The 23,886-nt window shown below is 41.1% G+C and overlaps 3 protein-coding genes and 1 long non-coding RNA gene across 7 annotated transcripts in view; 2 read left to right on the top strand and 2 right to left on the bottom strand.

Annotated features, from left to right (window-relative positions):
• Positions 1–9,235, top strand: part of strada (STE20 related adaptor alpha) — a 13,388-nt gene extending 4,153 nt beyond the window's left edge. Inside the window, exons 3-13 of one of the 3 annotated variants that reach the window (XM_034894335.1) lie at positions 61–118; positions 2,441–2,469; positions 4,828–4,930; positions 5,288–5,409; positions 5,649–5,757; positions 5,882–6,005; positions 6,636–6,807; positions 7,018–7,122; positions 7,357–7,610; positions 7,707–7,749; positions 8,287–9,235. In XM_034894335.1, coding sequence (XP_034750226.1) covers positions 61–118; positions 2,441–2,469; positions 4,828–4,930; positions 5,288–5,409; positions 5,649–5,757; positions 5,882–6,005; positions 6,636–6,807; positions 7,018–7,122; positions 7,357–7,610; positions 7,707–7,749; positions 8,287–8,442 — 1,275 coding nt within the window. In that variant the 3' untranslated portion in view covers positions 8,443–9,235. The remainder of the gene's footprint in view (positions 1–60; positions 119–2,440; positions 2,470–4,827; positions 4,931–5,287; positions 5,410–5,648; positions 5,758–5,881; positions 6,006–6,635; positions 6,808–7,017; positions 7,123–7,356; positions 7,611–7,706; positions 7,750–8,286) is intronic. The other 2 variants (XM_034894337.1, XM_034894336.1) reach the window with 2 other exon arrangements.
• A 44-nt stretch (positions 9,236–9,279) lies between these two features.
• On the bottom strand, positions 9,280–12,035 carry rnf113a (ring finger protein 113A). Its single transcript, XM_034894338.1, has 10 exons — positions 11,743–12,035; positions 11,248–11,327; positions 11,049–11,150; positions 10,586–10,693; positions 10,294–10,403; positions 10,079–10,185; positions 9,875–9,964; positions 9,698–9,791; positions 9,505–9,611; positions 9,280–9,416 (listed from the first exon to the last, which is right to left on the bottom strand). The coding sequence occupies exons 1-10, from the start codon at positions 11,846–11,848 to the stop codon at positions 9,349–9,351; spliced, it is 972 nt and encodes a 323-aa protein (XP_034750229.1). The 5' UTR covers positions 11,849–12,035; the 3' UTR covers positions 9,280–9,348.
• An 828-nt stretch (positions 12,036–12,863) lies between these two features.
• The window catches only part of rundc3aa (RUN domain containing 3Aa), a 14,227-nt gene continuing 3,204 nt past the window's right edge, over positions 12,864–23,886 (top strand). The window contains exons 1-5 of one of the 2 annotated variants that reach the window (XM_034894334.1): positions 12,864–13,125; positions 22,108–22,223; positions 22,508–22,641; positions 22,763–22,848; positions 23,141–23,230. In XM_034894334.1, coding sequence (XP_034750225.1) covers positions 13,019–13,125; positions 22,108–22,223; positions 22,508–22,641; positions 22,763–22,848; positions 23,141–23,230 — 533 coding nt within the window. In that variant the 5' untranslated portion in view covers positions 12,864–13,018. Of the gene's footprint in view, positions 13,126–22,107; positions 22,236–22,507; positions 22,642–22,762; positions 22,849–23,140; positions 23,231–23,886 lie in introns of both variants that reach the window. The other variant, XM_034894333.1, reaches the window with a different exon arrangement.
• LOC117958083 lies at positions 17,456–21,274 on the bottom strand. Its single transcript, XR_004659646.1, has 2 exons — positions 20,851–21,274; positions 17,456–18,152 (listed from the first exon to the last, which is right to left on the bottom strand). It is a non-coding gene; the product is annotated as an uncharacterized LOC117958083 (long non-coding RNA).

Raw genomic sequence — 23,886 nt, 5'->3', positions numbered from 1 at the left:
TTCTTGCTTGCATTTTCTCTCTTCTCTCCATGTCTGCTGTTAACCCTCTGTGTCTGTCAGCGTTGGGTATCTGAGAAACTGAGTGTGGAGAGCCTGCGGGATTTGGAGTTATTTGGAGGTGAGGTCCAATGCATACTGAGAAACCAAATGTTTCAACATTCCCACACAGTAGACACACTAGGCCCTTCATGAGCACAAACAGAAAACAACATTCTGCTCTAGTTGCAGCTTTGCTCTGCTTCTCAGATGTCCTCCTAGAATTACTTAATTCATTATTTTGAAAGCTTTCAATCCAGTAAACCACTTATTTGTTACCCGTCTGAAGTGTTACTGCTTTATTGTCGCTGTTTGCTACAATAATTTTAGAAAATGGCCATTTTATTTAATGCTTCTTGTGAATGTGTGAAAAGGTTGCCTACTTGTTTTTGGCTGTCAAATATTTTTAATTTGCCATCATACCTAATTAATTCAAACGTTACCTCTTGTGGTAACTCATGTGTTTAACCACATTTGCTTTATTGAGAAATAACATCTGAATTTAGTCAGAACATTTGGCTCTTCAGATAAATAGACAACAAAGTGTGCTCTGTGTTGCTCTCATACTCTGTGTGGTGCTATCATGAAAATGACTATAAATATGAGCTGAGACTGGAAAAACATATACATCAATGGTAATTATGAATAAGATATACATGTTTTTGCGTGGGCTAGTGTATCTCCTACATAGTTTACAAAGGGAATTACTGGAATTGTTGGGTCTTTGTATAGTATAGAGTGTGGTCTAGACCTACTCCATCTTTAAAGTGTCTTGAGATAACTCTTGTTATGATCTGATACTATAAATACAATTAAAATTAATTGAATTAGTATCATGAAGGGCAGAACAATAGCAGTCCAGTAGGAGAAGAATCTTAATCAACTGTTACATGTAATTGGTGGTAGAGTAAACATCCATATAGTGCTATCATCTGCTGCATGATGCACAATAACCAGCCTAAAGGAGTTTGAAATGCTGACCTCTGTACAGCAGCAGCAGCAGCAGGACACCTTTGCTTCAACCAGAGTATCAGACAAGCGGGTTGTTAGAGGCAAAGACTGTCACGTAGTCATTTCACACCCGGTAGCTTTTCACTTTTGTTCTGACAGCGTGTGCGTAATATTTTTTGTCACAGTAGAAAACATGGGTGAGTATCTATAATATCGACAATAGTTAATAAATGCGCTGGGGCTTAGTTTTGCCCTATATTTTGTGGCTATATGTTGTGTACCAGGGCTGTAGACCACTCACAACAAATCTTTGCTTTGTTGGGAATGAAAAAAGGCTATTTGGAAGAGAGAAAAAAACTTTTGTGGAGCTATTTACCTCTGAGGAAATCGCTTTGTCACTAGTTAAATATTTGTAAAACCCAAAGAACGACGTAAAGGGGATAGCATTGATTTATGACAAAATATGGGGATACAAGGTTTCTGGCTGATAAATTCTACACTCTGTATGAAACCCTTCCAAAGACCCTCTAGTGATCAGCAGGCCATAGATCTTCCTGCTGACACATTTTGCCAATTGTTTCATTGTGGGGTGGTTCCTTTGACCACCATAGCTACACTTACCTTCACACAGTTGTAGAAAAACAAAGAAAAAATGGTTGACATTGTACCTGAACCCGTGAATACCATAACTATTCAGAACGGGATACTTACTGCTTTAATTAGTTTTACACCTTTAGCTCGGCTCCAGAAGGGCTTCTCTAGGAACTAGTTTGAGCAAATACAATAACGAAACCTTTTCCAATCAACCTGAAGCGTAGAGACATTCCATTTGTGGCTGTTAATCGGTGGTTTGATTATCTGTTTAAGTGTAATGTTTCTCCTAATTAATAATTAGTATAATTTTTGGCACATAATTAAAGCTTTCGTGTTCTGGGGTGCTTTAATTCTTTTCTAATTGTCTTGCTGGCTGATTATTGCTCAAGGTTGCATGCTTTTTGAAGTGTATCATTTCTCATATGGCTGTGCTGTCTTGTCATTGCTGCATTGTATTTGGGAAGAACCTGCAGGGTTTAGCTGGATTGTTTTTCTTTTTTTTTCCGTCTGCTTTAGTAATAAAATATTATATTAAGTTTGTTATGCCGATGTTAGCAGTTTACTGGGGTGAGATTTTTTTTGCAGTTCATTATCCAATAAGTTATCATGAAAACTAACTGACTTGATGATGATGTGTCACTTTGTGGGTGGCCACCTAGGACAAAGGTGCTGGTTCAGACAAAACCTGGAAGTGGCAGGGAAACCATCACCGGTTGTCTATCAAATTCTGCAACATGCGGCAAACTCCCACTGCCAGATGCTGCACTTCCCGATTCAAGAGCTGTTCTAAACACGGATCCTTCTCTTGTTTTGTGTTTGTACATGTCTTTATGTCATTGATGTGGTTTTTCTACCCCAGAGCAAGCTCAGGGACTCTCTCACAGGAAAGTAAGTGTGGTACTCCTGTCATCATCATCCCCCATCTGCCCTTTGTGTATGGGCGTGCATGCATGTGTATGTGGGCACACTGAGGCTTTGCACATGTATGTATGCATGGGTGTCTAGTTCACGACACACGCTTTACTTGCTCATAGGTCAGAAGGTCACATCACTCACCAGTGGAATAGGAAGAGAATAATTAAGTCTAATCTAAAAAGTCCTGTCTGAGTCCTCTGTGTGCTGTAAAATGCTGCGCTCCAGATAACTGCACTGTTTTGAATTTTGGTGTCACCTTAATAAGAGTCTAATTTTGTGTTGTGAGTGTTAAGGGTTTTGACACTGCTGTCAGTGCTGACGGTCTGTTGAGTTGATGGCGATGATGACTGCCTGTGTCACACTTGGATGTCAGACACTGTGTCCCTCAGCCTCTAGATGGATGGAGTTCCATGTGTTGAGCTCTAGCAATGCATGGCAACCCCTTCTGAATCTGATCACGATGGCAGTTTGTACAGCGTACAGTGATTAGATCAACATTTACAGATGTTCCCTTACCCGATGGCCACCACAGCATTGTTTGGCTTTGCCGTCATGCCAGTTTTAATGTAAAGTCTATAAAGCTACAGTAGTATAAATATGGCAAAAGGCATTGTTTGGCTTCACATCCAGAGAACTGGAGCTACTCTTGGTTGGATATTTTCAGAGTTCTGTGTCTGATCTTACTTCCGGTCTTTAGGATACTATTATGTTTAAGGAAGTGCACTATTCTGATTTTGAATGTGCAGCTTCATTCTAGTCACTATGGAAACAATCCAAACATTCATTCAGCTTGCCTTCATTTGCCTTCACAGCTTGCTAATGCAATCTGTCCATTTCCATCACTTGAAGAGCAAAACTTGATGAAAATCAGGAGTCCTCACTGCCAAGAATATTAACTTTTTTCTGCCTGTGTTTGTGATGCAGCTAACACAGGCTACTTATGTGTAGACCACACTGTGGGATTCTGTATTTCCTATTCGGTTATTATTATTATTAATATTATTATTATTATTATTATTATTATAGAAGCAATACTTTATCTGCTATTATTATTTCACCAATACTGATGAATTGTAACTGTCATTTGCTATAAAAACAACACAGGTTTATATTGAGGGCATCTACAGTATTGGAATATTTTTTAATTACTAGACCGACAGTTGGCACTTGTATTCACTAAATGTTTGTTCAATGATGGGTTTTGCCAGTATGTGTTACCAATGTTTACAAATTGTAGTTTTTTTTTTTTTGGTTAGTGCCAGGGGTCACGCTAACGAACCTTGATAACACACCTCCACGCCCGTCCTCTAGTGATGTTTTAACAGTTCTCACAATACCTGCTTACACTACCGTTCAAAAGTTTGGAATCAGCTGTTATATTGATGTTTTCTTTCTTTAAATAATATTTTAACAGATGTAAAAAACAGTATAATTAAGACAGCAAATGTGTTATTTACATTTGAAATATTTTTGGTCTGACAAGAAGACGTATTAGATGATTAAAACTTCCATTTAGTCCATGTCCCCACAGTGTTACATGTCTGGGGAGAATACTGTTGGAACTTGGATTTTGGATTTGTTTTTCATACCAGAAAAGCGTTCTCATTAATGAAGGACAACAGTGCAATTTGACTCTTAATGTTGAGTAAGTGCGTTTTTCTTTGGGCCCCCTGCAGTCTACTCCGTGCTTCGATTGAAGAGGTTTAAACCGGGATTTGTTAGTCCATAGTATGTTCAGCTAGTATTCCTTGATCCTGTTCCAATAGTACTGGCCCTAGACTAACCTATTTCTTTTGTGAAGTCTGAAGAACAGTTTTACTGAAGCAACACATTACCAGTTAATTCCAGCCTGTTATAGGCGGCATTAATGTGCACTTGCCACTTGAACGGGAACTTGTTCTTATTTAAATGTGCACACATTTTGACTCTAAGCATCCAGTTGATTTTCCCAATGACCGCTGATTTCTTCCATTCTGATTCAACTGTTGAGAGGGATCTTTGTGTCTTTCTGCCCTGTCAGTTGTTTCATTAAACCATTGAACAGCGTTTTGTTCTCCATGTAACAAACCCTTTATACATACTTGTAAAGAGGACTTTCTACAACCTAAAAACATCAAATACTATTCAAAAGTATAGCTTAGTCTCTCAGACATCGGACTGTACACAATCAAGCTTCTGTGGCAGGAGATTATAAACTGTTGAACGGTAGTGTATGACCAACCCTCCGGTAGTCACTTACAAGTTCTTTAACACAGTCCTGCACTGTAGTTAGTGAAGTCATGTGTCACAGCCCATCTTCAGTCACTCGTGTTTCCTCCCCTCTACCTTCAGGCCCATGAGGACAGCCAGGAGAGTCTGACCCCCCTCCCACGTCGGGACACCATGGGCAGCTTCCTCCCTGACAGCAGCTCCTACGAGCTCCTCACCGTCATCGGTATGTAAAGGCTAAGTCACAGCCGGACTGGGCTGCGTGTATTGATTTCAAGACACATACGTTTCATTCAGTTTTTCTGTTAGCAGAAAGGTATTAGTAGTAGTAATATATTATATTAGTATTAGCTAAAGTACAGTCTCTTGTGACATACTCTTTTTATAAAAAGATTTTAGTGAATGCTGTCTAAATGGTACACATTTTATTCTTTCACTTTGGCAATATAGTTTTGGAACAGTAGCTAAACAGCACTATTGCCAAGATATGCATTTGTAAACATAAATACTCGTCCCCCAACGACTGGAACACACTTGTGCAACAATGAGATGAGTAATTCATTAAATGAAGTCTGTGTTTTAGGCCGGGGCTTGGACGACTTGATGACAGTGAACCTGGCTCGATACAAACCCACCGGGGAGCACGTAGCCATCCGACGGATTGACTTGGAGCCATGCACTAATGACATGGTTACCTACCTGCAGGTCTGCATCAGTACTCGATCCCATCACTCTGGCATGACTCAGCTCCTCACATACTCTCCTGTTTAAAAAGAAATCCCCTTTCTTTCATCTCACTGCTGCATTGAGAATACTTATGTAACCCTCGTGTCGGCCTTCTCATTAACTTTTCTGTCTTTACTGCTCACCTTCTTATGCCTAATTAGATTCACAGTCCTCTGCCTGTCGTCTTAAGGTGTAGTTTCCTTTTCTCTGCCTCCTAGGGCGAACTTCATGTGTCGAAGTTGTTTCACCACTCCAGTATTCTACCCTACAAGAGTGTCTTCATAGCTGAGAATGAGCTATGGGTCATAACTCCCTTCATGGCTTATGGTAAGAAATACACTTAAACTGTCCCTGTATTGTATTGTTAATACTAAACAACATTTCAAAATAGCCTGCACTAATAGAGGACAGCTTTCAACTCATGGTTATCTGTGTTTGATGGTGCTTTCAGGGTCCGCCAGAGATCTGATCTGCACACATTTCGCTGATGGTATGACTGAGCTAACAATTGCATACATTTTACTGGGCATGCTCAAAGCTCTTGAATACATCCACCACATGGGATATGTGCACAGGTAAGACACACTTCCACATTGTTTTTTTTGTTTTTTTATGTCTTTTGTATCACATTTTACTTTTCACCAAATCAAAATTTTGGATGGGTTTGGAAACAGTTCAAGAAATATTAAACGTTTCTCCTGGAATTGAACACAGTATCACGGTATGTATGCCATCATGGGACACTAAATCACTCTACTGAAAGCCAAACTAATGATTTTTATTGTGTGTCGTAGAGGGTGGAGAAGGTCTTGTTGAAAGTTTTATAGATTAACACCATGGAGCTGTTGCATAAGATCCTCCCGGGTGATACTGGAAGAGATTTTTGGTCAACTTTGACCTAAAACAATGCAAGCAACAAACGTATTCAAACAGTTATCAGCAATCTAAATAAAAAAAGCGGCACAAGTTCATCCCCATTGTAGCATTACTTGGTTATTGGCATGACTAACTAGTTGGGGAGATATTATGGCATAGTTGGAGGTTAGTAAGTATCTCTCATACACAATAAACTGCCCAATATTTTGTGTTTTCTTGTGCTGGTTTCTGGACTTATACATTGTGTTTTATTACGTTGACAGCATAAATAAACCAACATGCCAGTCTGTGTGACAGTCAGTGTCTTAACTGTTCTTGGTTATGTGTAGGAGTGTGAAGGCCAGCCATGTGTTGATCTCAGCTGACGGACAGGTCTGCATGTCAGGTCTACGGAGCATCTTCAGTCTGATCCGTCATGGCCAGCGGGACAGAGTTGTCCATGACTTCCCCCAGTACAGCGTTAAGGTGCTGCCCTGGCTCAGCCCTGAGGTGCTGCAGCAGGTACAGCACTTCATTCGTTCACAATCAAGCATTTGACAATACTGTGATAATACCACGTCTTTGCCTCTGGTCCACAAATTTTGGAAATGCTGTTCTAATGGCCAAAGTTCAAGAGTAACAGTGCTATAGGATGCATTTAGGGGAAACATTTAAATGAAATTGAAGTGAAATAGTAAACTCAATTTTAAATGTGATTGTTTTCTTTCTAAGAACCTTCAGGGCTACGACTCTCGGTCAGACATCTACAGCCTCGGCATCACAGCCTGTGAACTGGCCAATGGACATGTGCCCTTCAAAGACATGCCAGCTACACAGGTGAGAAAAGACCTTGCAACTCCCTACCTGTTCTTCTGCATCACATTATCTGTTTGTAGCCAGAAATTGTGTGACAGATGAGACAAACTGTGGTAATAATGATCTTTTTCAGTATTAAAAAAGGATGATGAAAGGGTTGTATCTTCTAAATTGAATGGCAAAAGTCTATATGTTGTTTTTCTGAAATCAAAGGTTAGGTTAAATAACTCCTCCATATCCACTTCACTTCCATAGATGTTGCTGGAGAAGTTAAATGGAACAGTGCCGTGTTTACTGGACACTACCACTATCCCACCAGAGGAGCTGTCAATGAAACCGTCTCGCTCTGGTGCTGACTCCGGGATCTGCGAGTGTCCAGGAGCTGGTGGTGGTCGCCACTCCAACGGAGAGCCCTCCTCATCGTCAGGGGGACACCCCTACAACCGGACGTTCTCCCCGCACTTCCACGCCTTTGTCGAGCTATGTCTACAGCGAGAGCCAGAAAAGAGGTTGGCCTATCTCTTCCTACATGTTTAAATATAGCGAAGAACATGTAGAATTACGGTTCAAGGCACTAACTCTTTTCCCTTTGTTTTCCTTTTCAGACCATCTGCCACCACTCTCATTGGCCATCCCTTCTTCAAACAGGTGTGTACAATACCAGGTTAATCCTAACATTATCACTCCTGAAAACTACTGCTTTTCCTACTATTTTAGTATGTGTTACCATGGCACTTTATTTTTTATTTTTTTTACCACTGGTATAGTCTTGCATTGCCATACTTATCTCCAGCGTCGTGTCAGCACTGGAGCATGGTCTGGCTACACTGCTTATCTATTCTGGGATTGCAGGGGGGTTGTTTGTATTACTTTAAACCAATCACAAACGTCTTGGGGGTCGCTAAGCCTGAGAGGCAGCGACAGTGGCCTTGCAAAATTGATGGCAGAAGGAGAGGGATATGTGCCAGTGGTTAGCAATGTATAACAAACCTTTTATCTGAGCAGCTAAAACCCAATACAATTAGCTCTGGATGTTTCCTGTAACTTAATATACTTCTGGTAAAAACAACTTTGTGGTTTTATAGAACAGAGAGATTTTGTTATTGTACATTTACTGTATGGTGACATTAAAAAAGGTAATATTTAATGATTATCCTCCAAAATGTTATTTCTTCACCGTCCCAGATCAAACGCCGGCCTTCCGAGGCGCTGCCTGAGCTGTTGCGGCCTGTGTCTGTTATCACCAGCTTGGAGATCTCCCAGCTGCAGGACTCTCCCTCTGGACTGGCCAGTCTGGAGTCTGGTCTCAGCCACCTGGAGGTTGACGACTGGGACTTCTGACAGTGGAGGACTAGGTGGGGAGTCGCTCATGGTATTCTGGTGAAAAACTTTCTGAGCATACTGGACAAGATTTGTTTTCGTACCGGTCCGCTTGTAAATAATTTAAATCACAAACTAAAAGGAGTTGCTGTTCTCAGACAGAGGTTAAAAGCCAGTAGCCATCTTCAGGTTTTAATTCCTCACAAACTTTTGTCTCTACATATAAACAGACTCTTGGCATCAGCACTGCTCTGATGACCTTTCTCTCTAACACACACAATCTAAAACACAACAGGACTCCTCATGATGTTACTGAGGTTACAGAGGACAATCTATGGTAGTAGATGGAGCCAAGACCCAAAAGTTTCTCAAATGTTTAAGTTGGTAGTAAATATTCACAGTCCACTTGATGTGGCCCATCTGCTTAGCGAGACCACAGTAAGGGTGCACACCGGACCTCACAGCCCACTCAGCCCCGCTCTACACCAGATGGAAGGTTTCGACTTTGTCCCAAGGGTCAACTAAATGAACAGCATGTACACACTTAGCTCTCTCTGCTTGTGTTACAGTGTAAACTACATCTCATGCTTTACACATCACTTTTGTCACAGAGGTTAAGCATAACATCAGTTTAGTTTATCCTTCAGCGCATAGCAGTTTGTATTTCCTTGAACTTACTCTGGGTGTGTTACTTATGTCAGAAGTGAACGTTACAATGGTGCTTGTTTTGTCTGCATGTACATTTGAAAGTGAGGGCAAAGCAAATTGTTGCAAATGTCAAACTTGACTTTTAACAATAAACATTGTTCACGTTAATATTTTAACTTGATGGTACCACACAGTGAGGCAGTTGTCTAAAAAAAAAAAAAAGTATTTTTATTCAAAATTTACACTGACAAACACATAAGGGCAATATTTCAGATGTTTCTAATCTTCCTCATCTGATGGTGGCTGGTCTAGTGCTGCATTGCGTTTTTCCATCTTGGCCATCAACTCTGGAATAACAGGAAAGTAATAGATTGAAGGCAATCATTGAGTTGCAGTCATATGAATTTCTAGTAGTTTAGCATCTACAGTACTTACCTTTCGCAGGGTTGAATACACCGTTGGTTTGAGTGTTGCAGACATAGCAACGCTTGGACTTGCGGTAATGCTGAAGAGCACAGACCTCGCAAAAGTAGTGCTTACACCTGGGAGATATTTAACTGGTTAACAGATTGCGGGCGGTAATAAACAAGGTTCTGCACAGTCAAGAAGAAGAGGAAATGAGGCTCACTTTGTGATGATGGGATTCTTAAATGACTCCCTGCAGATGAAGCATTTAAAGGGCAAATCCTCATCGTCACTGCTCACCTCGTAGTTCTCCTCATCTAGACGAAAGCACAGTATTGTTCAGGAAATGCTGATGCAGCAGGCACAAACAAATGATGTAAAATCCCCCCACTGAACTCACCATTGGCTCCATATCTGCCCTCTTCCAGTTCCCGCTCTATCTGCCAGCCATGTTTGTAGTCTGATCTGTCGTGGAGAAACTTGCAGCTGTCTAATAGCAGGAGAGAAGAACATGAAAAAGACTACATTAAATTGTCAATATGTAAAAGACTTTGTTATTCAACATATGGCTTTTATGATTTATTGGTACAAATCTCATACCCACCTCCAAAACCGCAAAAACCCGTCTCCTTATAGTCTTTGCAGATGTCTGGCTGGTAGTCCCACCTGACTGTGGCTCTCAGGTGTTCAGGAGCTCGGATTGGTCCTTTCCTGTTCAAAAATGATATGCAGTGACAATTGATTACACATTAGCATTCATAGGGGATGAAGAGCGTATTATGAAAGCATGTGGTGAAAATGTCTAGCCTTTGTACATACCTGACCATGCCAGAGGAGGCATTACCCATTGTGGTATCTTTGGGCTTGATGAATTTTTGGTAGTTATTGATGCCGCGGTAGATTTTGTCGTCCTCTTTACCCGTCAGCTCCTGTTGAAGGTGTACAAAAAGGATTATCCATTCAGTAGGACACACACACACACACACACACACACACACACACACACACACACACACACACACACACACACACACACACACACAATTAATATAGATGTATATGTAGCTTTTTGCAAAAAATGTGCCACTAAGAATAAAAATGATCATGTTACCTCCTGGATTTTCTGACTCCTCTCAAAGATCGCCTGAGCGTCGTTGTCTCTCTCTGTGTCCAGCTCATATGTAGCAGTTGCACCCATGTCCTCAGGTCCCTCTGGTTTCTTTTTTGGGGTAAGATTAAGAGAATAGCGGAGTGAAGAAAAGATTTGTACAGTATTTCCATCAAGCCAAGAGATTGGGGCTTCACAAAAACAACTAAGTTGACTGTGGATGGACTAAATCAATCGTTTAAGTTAACTTATCAGAACTCAGACAAACACGGATGCGGATGGAGAACACCACTTTTTCAGCCGCTGAGCAGCTTTCCTGGGAGTAGCTGGGAGGTTACTTACCTCACTCATTGGCACCTTAACACAGTTGCTGGTTCTCATATACTTTTCCTGGTAGGGGGATTTAAACTGTATCGTTCCTGCCACTCTTACAAAATGCAATAAGAGAAAAAATGCCTCAACTTACTGCTGACCGTGTGGACTTATATGCAACAGTGATCTTCTTCTCCTCATTTCTGTCGCCTTCATTTTCACTGGACGATTCGTCATCTCTTTCCACCTTCTTTGTCTGAACATGGATAAGACCAGGGACAAGACCAGGGTCAGGCCTTACTATAAAACTCAAAATGGATTTTGAAACAGTATTATTATTATTATTATCGTACCCTTTGAATCATGGGGTTGACTCGAGTGTCCTTCTTTCCTTTTCTGACCACAGAGCTCTTGTCCTCATCACTGTTGCCATCTGAAAAAAAAAGAGTTAAACTTATTTTTTCTCTTGATGTAGGAATGTTGTTCTGTTATTGACAGCTCTAACTTTTTTTACAGGCTGCGCAAACATGTCATACCCTTCCAAATTCCGAGGGAGCCGGAACGCAGCAAAATTGAGGGAATTGTTTTTTTTGAGTATGTGACGAACATTTGAACAACTTGCCCAAAATTTTGAGTTGCTCTAATTTTTCGCTTCGTTTGGCTCTTATCAGGTGAATGTTATTGTTAATTAATAAATAAATGAATACAAACACTTGTCAGTTAACGTAGGTAAATGTTAAGATAACGTAGTTTGTGTTTGACAAAGCAGGACCGGTGGCAAAACCACAGCATTCCTAGCCCAAAAGATTCTCATGCTACAAATTATTAGCTAAAGGATAAATGACTACCTTTGTCGCTGTCGCTTGCTTTTCTCTTTCGTCCGGAGAATTTCTTAGTAGATTTTTTGAACAGAAAAGTGCAAGGACCCGCTTTTGGCTCTTCAGACTCCGCCATCTTGCCTTCTCTGAGGCATAAATAATCGCTTTCACCACAGCGCCCTCTAGTGTCTTGGAGTCTTGCTTAGTGGTCTCCTGCTGGTCAAGGTGACAATCACCACAGTCCATAATTTATAAAATAAAAATCATATTCAACATATTATTATTATATTATTACATTAAACCTTTTTAAATGTACTTCCCCCCACAGAATACACTTTTTATGATGCCTTCACTGCTCGCAGAAATATGGCAATAGTATAATAGGTAGTAGGCTACTGTTTATTGCTGTATTTGTTTCTTCTGCCTGTGTGGTATGACATCATATAATGATTCTGAAATTGTTCCTCTCTGTAAACCAACTTTCTTTAATCAGTCAATTCATTATCCATGTAGGCCTACAATATGTCTGGATGCTCTTCTTAAAACAATTTTTTACACTTTTGAACTATGCAAAACAAGGAGATATCAGGTAAAGGTCTAGCCTACATATACATAACAGCTCTAGAATTGTAATACAAAGCTAGTGCAATAAACATAAACAAATGAACTATAATAGAAAATAAAATACAACGATTTTACAGAATATAAAAATGTGCTTTACTTTTACCAGAAGAAAGGCTTGATCTGTCACAATGATTAAGATGCATTAAACAAACCCACATATTGACAAAAACGGGGATTTTATTCATTCTATATTTTTGAATATGATATTTCCTAACAGACAAAAACTTTTTGCAAATAGGTAGACTAAAAATTAACAAATATGTCTTCTTTTTTTTTTTGAAGAAGAAGTATTTAGCCTGAAAGAAATTTAATACGAGTATACAAAAGTACGCGAAGGCATCACTTATCTCAGCTGTGCCATAGATGTGCCAAGCAAGTGAACGACGTTCGCTGAATACAACCGGAAATAAAGGTATTTTAATAAAAGTATCGTTATTCGACCACCAACACAGTAAAACGCAAATAAATGAGGGTCATTTTATTTTGAAAGTTCTAACCGGAACTCATACATTTAGTCATCTCTGGTCCTCGCTGTTCTGTCATCCTCCTCCTCCAGCAGCAGCAGCAGCAGCATCCGTGGCTACTCGAAGAGGACAGCGAGTGTTTGTAGGACACAGGGCCCGCGGAGGGAGGGGTCCTGGCCTGGACACGGATCCCGAAGAGGCCCCGGGGCCGCCGCTGGATGGAGTCGGGCTGCATTCACACAGCAATGGCTATGGGTCTGACTTCGAAAAAGCCGTCTGCTCGGAGCTTCGGTGTGGAGCGAAAAAACCTCATCACGGTTTGCAGGTATACCTCGCGACTCCGTTGATTTACAGCAGTATGTACAAGTAGCCTTCCAGTCCCTGCCTTCTGCTTAGTTCATACCTGTAATAATCTGACGACCTCAATGGAGGATGTGAAACCGCCGGTAACAGTACACACAATATATGGAAAATAATGCCGAAAAATGACATATTATAGAAATGCTAGGGATGAAAAGGAGTCAGGTGAATTTTCACCTTCACATACCCCTGCTATCACACCCGCTTCTGTAGACCTATATTCCCTTAATCTTCAATGTTGTCCTTTTGAATTTCCTGGATGCACTTGGCTGAAGTATAGCTCTAAAGTTCATATTAATGGTGTCACGTTTATGCAGGATAACTAAAACCTCTTAGAGGAAAGTCTCTTTTAATTTGAGGTTGAGACACCTGCTTGATTCCTGTCTGTACTGATAGATGCAGCTTCAATGGATAAAACATGAGACTAGTCGGCTGATTGTTTTTGTCTGTATTAGAGCTGGACAGAAACTAGAACAGCAGGTTTCCTCCTCCATCACAGTGAGGTTGAGTGCCTGAATGGGACAAGGGCATTGGGAGCAGAGCAAGGACTCCTCCCCCATCAGTGTCCCTCAACCTTCACTGAACAGCGAGTGCTGATGGAGCGCGATGTCTCATACCTCGCTGGTCAGAGTGGTTAGGGCTGTAAACTCATGTACATCCGAGAGCTGAGATGACCCTGAACTCACACAATGAGGTATCCAGTTGCTCATGTAAATTACATCTCTTGGATTTAGAGTTGAAGTGTTACTCTGCAAGTAATGAGGCTTCTCTCACAGTGGTGGCATTGTTGTTGTTTTCCATAGTTGACATTTTGAGTCGTTTATCTCAGTCTGATCTAAATCAGTAGTTTCCAACCTTTTTTTGGCATGTGACCCCCCACAAAACGAAAATGTAACCCCTAATTTGAGATTTAGTCCGTAATGAGAGCATGATTCGTGAGTAGTTCGACCAAAGACTGATTTTAGTTTTTTTTATTTTGAATATGATTTTTCAGGAGCCCAGAGGATGTGAGTGTATCCAGTACCTCACGTGAAAATAATCACACATTTAGAGAAAAGTCAGAAATAACATACATATTTGTCCTTCTTATCCCTTAAATCATATTGTGACCCTCAGATAGGAAACCCCTGATCTAGATAGCCTGCCAGAAGTATTGTATAGATTTAAGTATGCTTAAAATCTATTGTAGAATTTCTTTATATTTTATTTTTTTTATTTTTTTCATTTAACCTTTATTTAACCAGGAAGTCCCTTGAGATTGAAATCTCTTTTCCGAGGGAGACCTGGCCGAGACGGCACACCAGTTACAATTAAAACAGAAATACAGCATAGTCAAAATCACACATAGAGGAAAGGAACAGGTCACATGTGGCAGTTGCCTTTTTGAATTACACGGCATTTTAACATGGCCTTAAAATCATTTCATGGGACTAGATCCTTTAGATGGAGCAAGTTTTGAGAGTTATTCCAAGACCATGGAGCGAAGTAAAAGAAGGCTTTTTTATATTCCTCATATATTCTTTTTTGGATGAAACTGTCCCTGATAGACTCAACAATAGATTAGTAATGACCTGTTTTTTGGTGTTTTAGTTGAATAATGTAATGTTTTGCATTGATAATCACACTTGAATTAGGTACTCTTAGTAGCAGTTATGATATCCACATATTTATTATTAATGCCTCAGTGTTGTACATAGCAACGTCTTGAATTCATATTGTTACAATACCTCCAGTCCGGCTTAAATTTGTCTTTAATATCGGGACAGCAAAAACTATTTTCATTAACAGTTAATCTGCTGATCATTTTCTTGATTAATTGATTAATTGATTAACTTTTTAGTATATAAAATGTCAGAAAATACTATAAAATATTTATCTTATTAGAGCTTATGGTGACATCTTCAGATAGCTTGTATATAGCTTTTATTCTATATCACTAGAGACCTGTAGGAAAGTACAGCTTTACTTTTAGTTTTATAGTGCTTTCATAAAATGTATTATAGCATTGCTTTATGTCTTAAATTGCAAATTGACTATAGTCATAAATGGTCCTGCAGACAGGGACATAATTATATTTGTGAAGTGTGTGCAGGCGTTCTGCCAAAGTGACGTTATGCATCCACATCCTTCTCTTACCTCATTTTTTTCTTCCGAGGAATTCTTCAGCCTTCTATGGCCTCATTCACGTATATATAGTGAGAAGTAAAAAGAAAACAAAGACAAAGTCCAGACTCTCAAATAGACACACAATCAAGCATTTTATTCCAGTACCTTTCTGTCCAAGGTCCTGTCTGCAGTTTAGTGACACATACAGTGAAACAAAACACAAAACATCACACAGAGCATGCCTGCAAAGAAAGAAAAGTTTTCACAATAGACTCACAACACAGAGAAAGATTAGCGAGGGAACAAAAACACTGTTGTTTTCAGGTTGGCCTGACCGCGCTAAGACCAATTTAATCATTCAAGCATTTTAATGACAAACACACACGACAACAAAGAAATAAATCAGTACTGCTTACTACACAGTTTCTTTCCACTTTCTAATGAACAACACAACATTGATTAGGTTCAGTTGGAGGGAAATGTCTGTGTCGCTGTCAGATCTGCATCTCCGCATTCATGATGTTTCTGACCTTTTTAAGAAAAATGTTTTTCTTCTTCATGCCATTCTGGTCAGAGTTGTTTCAAGTAGTCAAAGGTTGTTGTGTGTTTGTCCAGTCTCATTGGAGAGAGATCCTGAATCAGCAGTGGGGCCCTGGCTGTGCATTAAAGCAGACTGGGCATCACGTTGGTGCAGGATACAGGATCCAGGCTCTGTCGTGCTGCTGAGACACAGCTACTTCCACAGCTGGAACTGCTGCCTGGCTACAGTAACTACGCTGACGTTAGTGCTGGATTAGTACACCAGGCAAAGCTTTCATTTCCCTCCAATACATGGATGTGTATATATAAAGTCTGACCTCTTTCCCCTTTACTGTCACATCATACATGTTTAAAATACAATCAGCACACACAGAGATTAACATTTTCACAAGTCATTTGATGAAGTTATGTTTTTTTTTCTGGGACTATAGAGAAGGGGGCTGTTTCTGTTGAGGTTTGGGGTCAAGAAATTCACTTGTTGTTGTCACGTTCCCCTGGATGTTACCGGGGGTCTTAACAAAGACAAACTGGCACCACAGGTCTTTTAAAAAAAAAGAAAGTGTATTTGGATGATCTGGCATCATGTGGGTCACAAGTACCAGGCACAGAGGTCTGCTCAGTGTTTCAGTGCCTTGTGTTTACAGTGTATATTTAACAGAATGAGGCCATTTGAATAGCAACACATATGTACAGCAATAGACATTTGTGTATAGTAAAAGGAAAACCTGATAAAACATTTGCACCACCACAGGAAACTTTGTGCATGAGGCCTTACAATAAAATTAAGAATAATAATGGCAGAGAGAAAATTATAAAAGAGACTGCTGCGGTCAGGTGAAAAAAATTGCAACTTCAAAATTTCAACTAAGAAGAATATTCAGGCATTTTTGAGTTGATCAAAATGTTTTCACCAGGTTAAAACTTGTCTTGTTGCAGAGGCTTGTACTAGCCTTCACACTGAGGGGTAATACATTTAAACACTAAAGATTTAGCATAATGTTTTGTACCCGACAGCATCAGAATATCCAAAGATGCTTTGCCTAAATTGCTTTGAAGAGACTTGGGTGATATTTATCATGTCCACAGTGACAGCAGTGTCACCATGATCTACTGTATCTCTGTGCTGTTGCCACTAGCGACAGGTTTTATCTTTACATGGCAGGGCTGAGGCTTCCTGCAGTTGGTGGGAATTTTCATGCATGTCCAGTTTGTTTATCTGAGCCAAAATATTGAAGATCAACAGTCACAATGCAATTTGTTTACAGGCAACATGCTGTTCTGTAATGTTTAAAATTTACTGTTTTGTTGCTTTAGTCTGGCTAAGAGCTCTCATGCCTTCGTCCGCGACTGGAGGAACAATGTTGCCGTGGACACGGTGAACCTAAGAAAACATAGATAAGATGAGTGAGACTTGATGCGAGGTGCTTTGGCTTCAGCTGCTTCCTGTAAACAAAAGGACCGGGGAGGAAAAGGAGTGAGGGAGGGTGGCGATGTGGTGCATCTCGGCTGAGGTTTGAGCTCTTCCGGGGCGTGGCTCAAGAGTAGGGAATAAAATGTCCTGTGCGGTAGTAAACTCGTCCACATATTCATCTCATGAACATGCTTCTGCAAGTGGGTGGCTCTTTGTGCTTCACTTCTTTCTTTTTTCAAATTCTATACAACAGTAATGGGTGCCACTTTCCAACTCTCAATTCCATTTTCATAGAATGATAGGAAACAAATCTTAATTGCATGTCTGGAATAACATAGTTCAGTTTCTGTGCAGCCTTCATTTGCATTTTTACTTAATTTCGGAGCAACACTTAATTTTACCATCAAGTATGTGAAATAACAGCAGAAGTTTCTGTAGGTTCGCCTAAACATTCGGGCATCTCTCATCTGTGAATCAGCCTACTCTCTCACCACCACTTTCACTTATTCTTCATTTTACTCCCCCTGTCAGGTTCAAACATCTGCTTTACACTCTCACCGCTTCTCAGCCCACCACCCTCACTGTCCATCTTGCACACTTATCCCTCTACACCTCCTCTGACCATGAAACACTTTGCCCGGATGCTTAGGCCTATTCACAGATGGGGCCAATGAGAGAGAGAGAGAGAGAGAGAGACACACCCTATTGTAGTTTCATTTTTAGTTTTTTTAGTCTATTCGGATTTGGCCCAAATTATCGTTCTTGTCTTAATATTTATCAAAGCGCACACATTTTTTATCTTGGCTGTTTGTGCAAATCCAGTACAGGACAGGACGTCTCCCCGACAGTCCAGAACAGCACTGGCTGGTGTTACACAATGCTGCGGCCAGTGAGGAGTCTGCCTGTGTCATCTGATCCTGCTGGTTATGCCAAGACTAAAGGGAGAGACAGAAAGAGGGAGAAGGAGAAAGGAGTCAGGGAACAAAAGAATAAAATGAAAGCTAAGAGAGTTAATGTGAAGCATTGTGTGTTTAGATAAGGCTTCACTGCTGATGAATGTAATTCTGGTTATCCTAGGTGGTGCTGCAGATCAAACACACTTGTGTAAGTACAGTAAAGGGGTGAGAAAGGAGAACAAGAGGGCATTTAAAGGGAGCTGAGAGTGGGCTTGGCGGCGATCCATGCTGAGTGAGAGGGGGCACAAAAGAAGCTTGTCAGAAGGCCCAGCAGTTGTTTTTCAGTGTCAAATCGTACCAAGAGCATGTTGCCATTCCACTCCATCCATTTGCATTTGAGGCACGCCAGCAATTCCCCTTCAGATCAAAGGACTTCAGTTGATTTAAAATAATAAGCTGTAATGTTCCTCTTGAGAGAACGCGGCCACGTTAACAGGTCAGAGAGGCCTTCTGCAACAGTTGCCTTTCTTCTGTTATGATTTTAAATGCAATTACATCTGGGAAAAATGGAAACCACTGGGGACAATTGGTTGTTTTCCAAGGGCTTGGCACTCTGTATAATGAGGAATTGCTTTATTTCATAAATGTTTGGAAGTCTTCACAAATATGACCAGATTTGACAGAAGTTTAACTACCCACTTTTCATGTTAAGTTTTAGACAGAATAGTACTCTTCACTACAAAATCATGGAATAGGAATTCATGGAATTACTTAATAAAGTCACATCAAGAAGTCGATCTTAGTGGGGAGCTTAAATGTGGCAATGGTTGTGAATCTCTGCCCCAACACAGAAGTTTTGTGCTAACTGGAAAGTTGAGTGGATTTTTTGTTTGTTTGTGGGACATGGTGGCGTAGACATTAGAGCACATAACATGCTGGAGCTCTATTATATCTTTAAACCTGACTGACCTACTTGGTCCATGCAGATAACATTACAAGACAGAATGTAGATACCACTGACCTGTTTCCTTGATAGATCCGGCTTGACCAGAAAACAAGTCAAAGGTCCAAAAGTAAATGTAATCCAGTTTTGGCTCTCAGATGGGACAGGCCTTGTGCAGATGCTGTAGTGGTGTCCAAATGTTCTCTGTGATGGTGCTTCTTTCTTCTTCTTTCTTGTGACATTTTGTCCCCCCACCCCGTGATGAGGTCCCCTCTCATCTAGAGCGTCTTGCGTTTTGGGAAGATGGCTTTCCGAAAAGAGGTGGTGGTGGTGCCTCTGCTGAAAGAGGCGCCCCCCAGGGCGATCTTGGTCTTTCCGCTGGTGATGGTGGAGGAGCCCAGAGATGTTGTGCTCCTTCCTCTTGTAATGGAGGAGGTCCCCATGGCAAGCTTGGACTTTCCCCTCTTTATGGTGGTGTTGCCCAGAGTTAAGGCCGTCTTCCCCTCGGTGAAGCTGGTGTTGCCCATTGAGGAGAAGCTCGTCTTCCTGACCCAGATTCGACGACAGGGTTCGGGGCTCACTCAACGCAAAGCATCGCACACTCATGCAGCACGTCCTGCTCTGCCCCTCCGGGGTAATAGTAACATCAGCTACAATCCAGAGAAGACCAGAATGCTAAGCGTGGATCGTGCGACCCCCGTGTCGCATAATGCCTTCGTTGAGATGATCGACGTGGGCTGTGGAAGGCCACATACCACCCATGTGTCCCTGTGAATGGACAGAGGCAGCCGTAGGTGGCCACAGCCTATCTGGGAGGACAGGGACAGTGGAGTGATTGTCCCATCTCCACGACGACACCGGCCGGTTGAAGGACACATTGTTGCAAAAGGGGCAATCTGTGGTGACATCACTTTCTTCCCAGCCATTGTTCCCTATAGCCTCTGATTGTAAGACATAGCCTCTGTGTGTGTACGACTGTGTACAGTATACCATATGTGAAATAAGTCGAACAGTGTCAGATTTTAAAATAGGAAAGGATGAATGTGTTGATGTGTTGTACAGTAGTTGAGGCTTTGATTGCAACTCTCCTGTATTTGTGTCATCCCTCAGTGTGAAATATGGTCGTGGTTCCCTTGGTTGATGTTTACTACACATTTGTGTCCTGATCATTTGCAACTCATCATAGCATTTGAGTCTTAAATTTCTACTATTTATGTGGTTTAGATCCTAGAATACCTCCCATATACTCACACCTATTTATAAAAACAATCAAGCCAAGCAGTGTTTAGACATGTTACTTTTATAAGCAGTGTTACATCAACCAGATTTTCTAGTTCAAAACTGTGTTTTCTGGTAGAAATATGGCAGCATATAGTTATGGAAATGCAGGCAATCAACCTCTTATCAGCATGCACAAAAGTACCACATTTGTACCAAAAATTTAGACATGGTGATGACTGTACATGCACAATATACAGGAGAACAGTGCTGATGAAAAGCAAACACTCTAGTGTCTCCACATACATCCCACATGGCTGTTTCCCAGTTTCCCTCCCTTCCAAGTAGACACACCATAAACCATCATCACATCGCCGTCATATTTGCATAACACGCTCAGCATGCCCTTGGAAAATCTCACTCTTGATTGCAAACCCATTAGCTCTGCAACTCACTTAGCACTTTCTTACTCGGGAATCTACCTTGTCCAAACAGGTAACAGATGATGTCATGCCACATTGGCATGTACACACATTGATCAAAAAACATAGCAGCTCTTTTTTATTGATTACTGACCTGCTAAAACTGACCAGATAGAAATATCCCTGGGTTTTTGTTTTAAGTGTGTGCTGGAATCATGAGTGAAAATCCCAGTAGATGTTGCTGTGTGTTTCGTTGCCCCTGATGAGTGTGGCTTTGACCACAGACACAGACTTGGTCCCATGGGTGCAGGTCAGGGTGGTGAGAGAGCTTGTGGTCTCCCCTCGTGTAACAGAGGTTTTGCCGACCGCTATGCTGGTGTTGCCCAAAGTTATGGTGGTTCTGCTCCAGAAGATCGATGATTTACCCCAGGAGAGGGCGTACTTAGTCCTCAGGATTGAAAACCTGCCTTTAGTGAATGAGGTCTTGCTTGACAGGAATGAGGTTTTCCACTCATTGTTAGAGTCTTTTTTGGACTGCTTGGTTGCTTTGGGTGTCTTAGCCCCGGCTTCAAGGGTCCTTTCCATCTAGGTGTTCTTGCGCTTGGACATCAAGGCTTTGCGGAAAGAGGTGGTAGTGGTTCCCCGGCTGAAGCTTGCCCGTCCCAGAGCCACAGTTGTCTTTTGCCTTTGGATGGTGGAGTCTCCCATGGAGGTGGTGGTCACTCCCCTGAAGATGGAGGAGTTGCCCATGGCGACAGTAGTCTTTCCCCTGGCTATAGAGGTGTTTCCCACTGCCAGGGCAGTCTTGCCCTCGGTGATGCTAGTGTTGCCCATCGAAGCGGAGGCAGTCAGCCCGAGCCCGTGCCTAGATGCCGGCTCCTAACATGCAAGCTGCATAACTGCCTGTGGAGCAGCAGGGTCAAAAGCCGAACTAAAGCTGCCCCAGCGGCTGCCCTAAATAGATCAGACCACCATGTATAGATGAGGGGGAGGGAATTATTTGATCATTCTTTGATGCTGACGGGTCCCTCAGAGTGACAAGACCCAAAGGGACCTGGAAGCACGGCATGGCTGAAAAGACAGGGGGTTAATTGTATTGTTTTCATGAAAACACTGCCAAAGCACTGAAGGGGTACATTGTGCAGTACACAAGACAATTGGGGTGACCTCAGTATGATAAGATGGCGTGGTTCCCAAAATAAGCAGAAAAAAACCCCTCCTCCCCCCTATTGTTGCAGGATTTAAATACAGTAGTACATTTGTCTGCTTGGGTACAGTACATGGCTGCATTTCATCGGCTTGTGCAGAACACAACCAACAGAAAGTTCAAATCCTTCACATTTGCAAAGTAGAGTGTCGCTCCACGCATTGTGTTGGGCTTTTCTAATTCCTCTCTCTGCCTCTGTTTCAGATTCTCTGTAAAGACTCTCCTAGAAAAGTACACTGCAGAGCCTATAGATGACTCATCTGAGGAGTTTATTAACTTTGCCGCCATTTTAGAGCACATCCTCAGCCACCGCTTCAAAGGTAACACTGCAGGTAACATACGGCACAGGAAAAGATCAACAAATCATAGTTGTACTATGTTACTATGTATGTAATATGACTTGGAATAAATGAATGAGACAGCAAAAAACCCATATAAATTGTATTTAATCTAAAACTGGAATAGATGTTTACAGCATAGATTATACTGCAGACATTAACCAAAATTAAATGTTTATCAAAAGGGCAACAATGTGTGTGATAGTTCAGTTAGCTGCACTGCTTGCAGAAATGATTCATTGCTGTGTTCTAATCTTTTTGGACAGGTTCAGGAAGCTGGTTCAGCTCAGATGGACAGCGCAGTTTCTGGGAATATATTCGGCTGGCGTGCAGCAAGGTGCAGAACAACTGCATCGCCAGCATCGAAAACATAGAGAACATCAGCACATCAAGAGCAAAGGCAAGGACATTTGTATGCAGAATTGTGTGCATGACTGAATGTGTGTTTCTGTGGGATACTGCAAGAGAGAGCAGCAAAGAAAGCTCATCTGTTCCTACTCACTTCTTGCGTTGTCCTACAGGGGCGTGCATGGATTCGAGTGGCGCTGATGGAGAAACGCCTGTCTGAATATGTGTCCACTGCTCTGAGGGACACAAGAACAACCAGGTCAGAATGGGACAATTTACCAATTTAGTTTATTTTAGTTTTTATATTCTAAGTGACCCTTGCTGCGGGGATGCTTCACCTTCATGGTCAGCTATGTCTGTTCCTCCAAATCACTCAAAGTAAAAGACGCCCCTGTCTTTGCACTCGAGGGAAGTACAGGCCTGCAATGGTGCTTAACATGAAATAATATTATGTAAAAATAATATATTGTAAAATGCAGGCAGAATCCCAGTTGCATCAGTATTATATTGGAAAGTTATTGGCTGATTATTAGCATCTCTTCACCTGGCAGGAGGTTCTATGATGATGGAGCCATTATGCTGAGAGAGGAGGCCCAAGTCCTGACTGGCATGCTGATTGGACTGAGTGCCATTGACTTCAGGTAAAGACACACACTGCAAACACTGATATACAGAGTGTTTCAAATATAAGTACACCAGTACACCCGAGGCTTTTATGTGAATCAACAGTTACTGTAGGTGCTATATATTTGTCAGCTGTTCTAACTATCCTAAGAAGGTTAGTCTTCAAAATTTCTCTTCCCAACATTAAGGGATTAAAAAGTCGTCAAGTAGTACTGTGAAGTTCAGTAGAGCATAGTACAAATTAAAAGATTATACTGAAATTTGTTCTTATTTTAGAGCTATGTTTATTACTTTTTTAATAGGACTATATCAAATAAATATTAATATATCTGTCTTGGGCATCTTCCTGGTGTACCCCACATGAAGTTGCAATATATTTCTTACTCCTTTTTTACTCTGTTAAAGTATTAGCAGGTAGTATGTATTCATAAATAATACATTGTGATTAGAATATGTATATGTACTTTTTCATGTTTAATGTGTTTTTATATCAAGTATGTAAGTGAAAGTATGTCTGACACATATACAGTATAAAAGAGGCCGTTGTACATACTGTATATACAGTGGGTACGGAAAGTATTCAGACCCCTTTAAGTTTTTCACTCTTTGTTTCATTGCAGCCATTTTCCAAAAATCAAAAAAGTTCATTTTATTTCTCAGTAATGTACACTCA

Source organism: Etheostoma cragini, chromosome 15 (genome assembly GCF_013103735.1).
Source record: "Etheostoma cragini isolate CJK2018 chromosome 15, CSU_Ecrag_1.0, whole genome shotgun sequence".
In the NCBI taxonomy this organism is placed as follows: domain Eukaryota; kingdom Metazoa; phylum Chordata; class Actinopteri; order Perciformes; family Percidae; genus Etheostoma; species Etheostoma cragini.
Note: the sequence above shows the minus strand (reverse complement) of the source record. Positions and strands in the feature narration are given on the sequence as shown.

Coding starts and splice junctions, on each gene's coding strand:
- rnf113a (XM_034894338.1), bottom strand. CDS start 11,848: ATGGCGGAGTCTGAAGAGCCAAAAGCGGGTCCTTGCACTTTTCTGTTC. Junction 11,151..11,247: donor TCAACCCCATGATTCAAAGG/GTACGATAATAA, acceptor ATCCATGTTCAG/ACAAAGAAGGTGGAAAGAGA. Junction 9,965..10,078: donor GGGTTTTTGCGGTTTTGGAG/GTGGGTATGAGA, acceptor TCCTGCTATTAG/ACAGCTGCAAGTTTCTCCAC.